Genomic DNA, 7,607 nt, shown 5'->3' with positions numbered 1-7,607 from the left:
TTATCACCTGATTATTCCACACATGCTAAAGATACTAATACTAGCAATTGAAGGATAATTTTAACTATACATGCAAAACCCCCAATAATTTGCATAAAGAGTAAAAAAAGAGCTTTCGACATTTATGTGACTGATATAAGCTTTGTTTTAAAACCTGGGTTTTGTGAAGATCATTATTAGTTGAGGTCTTTATTCACTTTTATCTCTGGGAAATTGAGTCTTAACATCTTTTAGAAATAGCACAAAATGTAAATCATGATAATACCGTAGTTATGATTTATAGTTTTCTTGGATCTTGGGGAAAAACAGGCTGCCCTGGAAAATAAACCCAAACCCCCAACTAACCCAGACCAAGTAAGACGGCATGTCCTTAACATCTTTATCATGACTTAAATCCTTCCAAGGTAACTGTACTTCAAAGGCAGAGACTTAAGGTATGGTATAGAAAAAATTCTATTAGGAAAGATGATACTCTATCCAATAAACAACAGATAAACTATTATTACTAAGATGTAGTGAATTCTCCATGCCTTTTTTGCTATTCTGACACTTTTCACCCAGAGCAGAGAGTAATTCTAGGGCATACAGACGTTCAAAAGGACCGAACTACTGTGGTGAACTCAGCTAGTTGTTCCACGAATTCCTTTTGGCAGATGTCTTGTCTTTAGACATCATCAAACATTGTACCACGAGACATGGAGAGATAGCGTCCAGCATGTTGATACCTGTAAAGTAAACAGGAAGAAACATTATGAGGCATTGTGAGCAGAATAAGAAAAGCCCAAAAATCAACTCAATGACAGTCCTGTGAAATCTATTCAGATCCTCTGGGATCTTATCTCAAAAAGATTTCTTTAATTAGAAATTAATATATACATAACAGAGTGAAGAATGCAAAATGCAAAAGATGCACAAAAAGTTTATTTAATAACCATTCCAACTAGGTACCACGGCCTCCTCACAGCATGATTAAAACAGACTAGAGACAGCCTGCTAGTGCTTGAACTTTTTGAGTTTACAAGCTGTGATTTAGGCCTAGTTACTTAGCATTTCTGTAATTAATATATAATTGTACTTACAGTCATAACATATGACATTCTTTTTAAAGTACTTAGAATAGGACCTAATACCCAGAAAAAGCTTTGTATCTGTTGTAAAAGACGTTTCTTATTTGAGACTGTCAGAGATCAGCACAAAAATGTTGTTGAGGTTCCTGCTACTATTTCAAGTCTTCTTTCTCATTTATATACACTACTACTGTAGTGTATGAAAGTGTCAATTTCAATTTCCACTGAATGCTTACGTTAAACAATAAAGCACTAAAAAGTATAAGAAGTAATCAAAAGTTGCTTAATTTGCTTCTTGTTATTAATAGAGATGAACATTTTCTTATCTTACCTTCCTGACTCAGCCTCAAGAGGATCATCAGTGAACGTTTCGGCATTGAAATCCAATGGCTCTGCATCTTGGAGGAGTTCTATCCGGTCTCTTTCAGTCCTACTATTAGCCCTGGTATATTTGGATGCAGCTGCAAAAGGAAAGGAAAAAAGAGTGTCTCAACTGCTGTCAGGAACCTCTCCAAAGTGCTAAAAACCAACGATGTCAGTTTTAGAGACTAAGGTGCCTGATCCAGGCCATGGTCTTCCAAATTACTTGCTATGCATCATAAAGCTGGACAATGACTAAGGGTGACAGAAGAAGAATTGAAGCCTTTGAGTTGGGTTCTCCAGGTACTGGAGAAGAGTCTTGAACATACCATGGACTACCAAGAGAACAAAAAGGTCTGTCTTAGAGTCGGGAGGGGGGAAACCAAATTTCTCCTTGGAGGCAAAGATTTTGAAGCTATCTCACATGCTTGGGGCACATGGCCAGGAAGGGCTAGTTCTTGGAGAAGGATGTCATGCTTGAAAGGGTGGAGGGACAGTACAGGAGAGGAAGATTCTGAATGAGAAGGATTAATACAGTATCTGAGATAATGTGGGTAGGTGTGTCAGAGTGAATGAGACTGACTCACGACAGGGAAGAATTCAGAGCTAATGTACACAGGGTCATTATGAGTCACAGGTGATTCGATGGCACACACCACCACCACCACCAAAAACTTTCTTATTCAATATTAATATATGTTACAGACTGACACAAAGGAAAAAAAAATATTGCAACTTTTATTAAGAAGATGAATATATATGTAATTCCCTTAGAAACGGGATTAAAATTGGTGTTGGGTGCTACGGCGTCAACTCCCAACTTACAAGCCCCCAATGAATAACAGACCAAACCTTGCCTTAGCCTGAACATCCTATAGCCCATTGTTGCAGTTGCTGTGTCAATCCATCTTGTTGAGTTGTCTCTCTCTCTCTTTTGCCAACCATTTACTTTTCTAAGCATGATACCTTTTTTTCAAGGACTGGAACCTCCTGACAACGTGGCTGAAATATGTGAGATTAAGTCTCATCATCCTCACCTCTAAGAAGTGCCTTGGTTTTACTTCCTCCAAGACAGATTTGTTTGTTCTTTTGGCAGACCATTCAATACTCTTCTTTCTGTTGTTTTGTGCTGCAGAGTTGGAAATTACTCACAGCTGACCCTCTAAGTGGGTGTTCAGAGGGAGGAAATGGCATAGGAGAGTGCCCACACTTCTCCTGTGGAGCAGCTGGTAGATTTGAACCATGTGCCTTTGGGATTGCAGTGCTGCTTCTATTCACGAGGCCACCAGAGCTCTCTTAGATTATTAAATATATTAATCAGTTACTGTACAGTCCCTGCCTGGTAAAGCCAACATTTGGGACTGGAGGGTTTTTTTTTTTAATTGTTAAAAATTCCTCTAGAGCCTCTGAAGCCAAACAAAGGAAAGCAATACTAAAGTAAAAGAGCTGAACAGAAGATTTGAGAGGACAGGGGGAGAACACAGAATATTATAAAGGAAAGTGCAAAGAGCTGGACTTGGAGAATAAAAAGGGCTCTCTTAATGCTTAATCCTGCGTTTCCCCAAAGCCAAGCAACATTTTTATTTATTTTTTGGTGAGGAAAATTTGTATTTAGAATTAGCCAGCTGGACTCAGTTTAGATGATCCCAATTTTGTTGGCAACATCCAAAGCATCATAGTCAGGAGCAAGTCGAACATAGGCCTTCTCTCCATTAGGCCTAATCAAGTGCTGACCTTGGCCACATCAGTGTCATGGAGCTTCTTTACAGTTTGTTTATTTGGTGCTTGTTGGCCTTGACATCCACAGTGAATACAAGTGTGTCGTTATCTTCTCTCTTCTTCATGGCTGACTCAGGGGTCAGGGGAAACTTGTTTCTCTTGGAGGTGCTCTTCCAGGGGGTATTTGGGTTGCTTTTGGAGTCTTAGCGTCTTAGGCCGCCAGAAGGTGGTTGATGTGCAGATCTTTTTTTATGTGGCTGTGAATGCCCTTCAAGACTATCTTCTTGGCCTTTAACTTTGCTTTGGCTTCAGTTTTGGGAGGGGCAGGGGTTTCCTTCTTCATTTTCGGCGCCATTTTCACAGAAAGGGCTCCAAGTAACTTTTTTTTTGTGAAAATATAGGCAGTTCTTGGCTTAATATATATTTACATTACAAGTCTGATGTTTTTGCTTTTGTGGCCTAGTGGCAAGAAGCTGTCCACCAGCTGCTCCACAGGAGAAGGATGGGTAATCTCCTCCCGTACGATTAAATGCCTCTGACAACCAGCCAAAAGGATTAGCTATGGTTCGGTTCCAATTCAATGGTACACAACAACAACGACAGCATGCAAATGCTTTTTCCTTAGATTTCACTCACAAATATTCAATTATATGATTTATTGTTCAATACATTGCCCCATAGATTTGATTTCCTAAAGTAAATCAGGTGTTTCAGTTGCTTGAAAACACTGACCCAAAAACTGAGCACTTTGCTAAAGTTGATAGGAAGATTTGAGCAGTGAGGTTTCATTGCAAAATATATGGAAAGAAAAAAAGGAAGAAGAATCAGACAGACAGCACTCGCTCATTTCTGACTAGAAATGCCACCCTCATTCCCCAAAATAATCCAGGGGGTCCAGAACGTTCCCACAAACGCAGTTATTGTCATATATGACAAAATGCCAATGTAATCTAGCACTTCTTTCTTAATTATCAAATTTGTATAATGTTTACTGTTTGAGATATGGTTTTATCTTCATAGGATTGCATTATGCACAAAACACCCACATTTATATGTGATGTTTCTAATCTCCAAAGACAAGTAACTATTTGATTTACAAAGATATTGATAGTAAAAGTCAACAGTGAAAACTTAATTATATCTATTTATGTCTCATCAACAGAACTTCCTTCAAAACTGAGGATTACTCATTAATTTTCTTGTAATATCACCAGTAGTAACTGGCTTCTACCTTATGTCCCTGCAGGGCAAAGGACATCAGGAGGCCTCCTAACCCACATCAAGTGACAGACGACTCCTGCCTGTGGTCAGTACTTCACTAACATATAAGTACCATGACAGAAAGGAAATACCTGGGAAAATACTGTCATCATGTAAAAACAGTAAGTTGTACAGAAACTGTTGAATATCACACATCTACTAACTGAGGAGGACCTAAAGCACTGGTGGTGAAAGGTCAGGGACTGCAGTGTTCAGTATGGATTGAGGCTCAGTATTAAGAAAACAAAGATTCTCTCCAATGGGCCAGTTGGCAGTGTCATGATTGATGGTGAAAAGATGAGATTGTTCACCATTTTGGTGTGCTTGGCTCTATAGTCAACATTCTTGGCACCAGCAGCCAGGAAATGAAAAGATGTATTGAGATGGGAAAACCTGCAGTTAAGAGACTTCTCTAAAGTACTGAAGTGCAATGATGTCAGTCTGGAGACTAAGGTGCACCTGATTCATGCCATGGTCTTTGCAATCACTTGCTATACATCAGAAAGCTGGACAATGGATAGGGATGACAGAAGAATTGATGCCTTTGAGCTGTAGTGTGGGAGAAGAGTACTGAATATACTGCTAAGAAAACAAACAGGTTTGTCCTGGAGAGGGTGAAGCCAGGCTGTTACTTGGAGGCAAGGATTCTGAAGCTTCGTCTGACATACTTTGGACATGTTGCAAGGAGGGACCAGTCCTTCGAGAGGGACATCATTCTTGGGAGGGTGAAGGGACAGCGCAGGAGAGGAAGACTATGAGGTGGATTGATTCAGTGACTGGGGTAACGGGGGTAGGTGTGTCAGAGATAGTGAGACTGGCACAGGACAGAGCAGAGTTTAGGGCTGTTATACGTAGGGTTGCTATGAGTTGCAGGCGACTCAAAGGCATAAAACAACAACAACTTATAAAAAAAGGGAGCTCTGATGTGCTAGTGGTAACGAATTACATTGCCAACCCAACAGCATATGGTTTGAATTCACTAGAGAAAAAAAGATAGACTGTCTCCTCCCATACAATTTATAGCCTCAGAAAACTCACTGGAGGGGCAGCTATAAGTTGGCTCCAACTCAATGGTACACAATACAAAACACACAAATACACTGATTAAAAAGTGAGAGGGAAAAAAATCTGAGGAAATAGTAGAAATAAGCCTCTGCTGAGAACAGCCTGATAACTGTTGCTGCTATTACTTAGGTTTGGATACCTATGACCATCATCTGATGCCCAGTTCTCCTTCTCTACACAGTACATGCTAGAGTTTTTCCTTCTTTCTAAACATTGAAGGATATAAGAAAGAAAAGTCACTACAAAAGTACACTTATCACTCTATAAAGATTTTTCTGAATGGGTATCTTGATCCTTAAGGAGTCCTGTGATTAAGGATTTAGCTACTAGCTCAGAGAGGGGTGGTTTGAGCCCACTAAGCTGCTCCCTGGGAGAAGATGGAAAGATGTGGCAGTCATCTCCCTTAAGTATTATAACCCCGGAAGTATCAGCGAGTCGTTCTCTTCTATTCTACAGGGTTTCTGTGAGCTGGAATGGACCTGATGATGAGAGGTTTCAGTTTCTATCCTCAGGCTCAGTGTTTACACAAGCAAGTGTAAACCAATTAAGCAACCAAATCTGTGAGAAATAGAAAACAAATTACTTACACCGGTTGTTACTAACATCAGAGAAGTCAGACTCTTTTGGGTTGGCATGAACATTCCTGTTCCTAGTGGAATCTTCTCTATTGTGTCCATAGCGTTCTTTCCACTCCTAGGAAAGAAAAAAACAAATGAACATATAACGATGGCAACAAAACAAACACCCACAAGAAAACGCCAGAAGAGAATAATTCACCATTCGTAACATACTGACAAGGTGGGTCTGGTGACTTAGCGGTAAGGAGTTGAGGTGCCAACACAAAGACAGTTTGAGGTCACCAGCTCGTCCACAGGAGAAGCTGGGCAATCTCTGTGTATTTTACAGCCTCTGAACACCCACTGGAGGGTCAGTTATGACTTGGTTCTAACTCAGCAGTAGACAACAACAACACACTGACAGATGTAGAGTAATATAATCAATATAGCTTTTCTCATTCCAATCTTTGAACTTAAAGAGACAAAAGAACTCATTCAATTAAGCATTCAATGAAAAGTTTCACTCTAAAATATCTATGACGATTCTTTTTGACTCTTTTGGCAGATGACATTCAAAATCATGTCACTTAACTGGACTGTATGATGCTCGAAGTTATGGTGGAACAACTTCAAATATCTGCAGGATATTTGAACAGGTTTCTGCTGAGCTTCCAGAAGCAGACCAGGATTCAAGACTAGCCATTTACTTCTGAAATAATGGGCTACTGAAATGCTACAAATAGCAACAACACTATCTGAAAATAGTACTGGAAGAGAAGATCCTCCAGTGGGAAGGCACTAAAAAATATGACTGGGAAAGGGATGCCTCCGCAAGTAAAACTTATTTTAATGATGAGAACGAATAAAGCTTTCAAGCAAATGTAGGACCTTTATTTGCTGTTGGGGGTGATTCAAAATTAAGAGCAACAGTTGTAAACATCCATTAATTACCAAAACATGGAATGTACAAAGCTATGAATCTAGGAAAGTTAGAAATTTTTAAAAAGTAAGTAGAATCCATAAAGACATTTTGATCCTAGCCATTAATGAACCAAAATGGACTGGAATTGTTCATTCTGAATATCACAATCATATTGTCCACTACGCCGGGAGTGACAGACTGAATAGGAAGGCTGTTTTGTTCATCATCAAAAGACCATTTCAAGACCTATCCTCAAGTATAATGTTGTCAGTGATAGGACAATACCCACAAGCATACAGGGAAACCCACTACTACAATAATTAACTAAAACATACATACCAACTACAAAAGCCAAAAAGGAACAATAATCCACAAGACCCAAACTCTGATGATGAGTCTATTCCACCTAAATTTAAAAAAAATCATCTCAGGAATGGATTTGAGGCTTTGAACACTAATGTGTAAATGACAGATGAATTGTGGGGAGGATATCAAGAATATTATCCATGATGAATGCAAAAGGTCATTACAAAGACAAAAGAGGAAGAAAATACTGAGATGGATGTCAGAAGAGACTCTGAACAGAAGAGACTGAACAATGCAGGAGAGTGTTGCGAAGACAAACTAAAGAGAAGAAATCAAGAATTTAGGAGCTGA

The 7,607-nt window shown here is 39.3% G+C and overlaps 1 protein-coding gene across 1 annotated transcript in view; it reads right to left on the bottom strand.

Annotated features, from left to right (window-relative positions):
- Positions 1 to 664: 664 nt before the first annotated feature.
- Positions 665 to 7,607, bottom strand: part of LMBRD2 (LMBR1 domain containing 2) — a 53,669-nt gene continuing 46,726 nt past the window's right edge. Inside the window, 3 exon segments of the mRNA XM_006903655.1 lie at positions 665 to 725; positions 1,399 to 1,528; positions 6,059 to 6,164. Coding sequence (XP_006903717.1) covers positions 665 to 725; positions 1,399 to 1,528; positions 6,059 to 6,164 — 297 coding nt within the window.

Source organism: Elephantulus edwardii, unplaced genomic scaffold (assembly GCF_000299155.1).
Source record: "Elephantulus edwardii isolate Elephantulus edwardi_28Jun2011 unplaced genomic scaffold, EleEdw1.0 scaffold00395, whole genome shotgun sequence".
NCBI lineage: Eukaryota > Metazoa > Chordata > Mammalia > Macroscelidea > Macroscelididae > Elephantulus > Elephantulus edwardii.
Note: the sequence above shows the minus strand (reverse complement) of the source record. Positions and strands in the feature narration are given on the sequence as shown.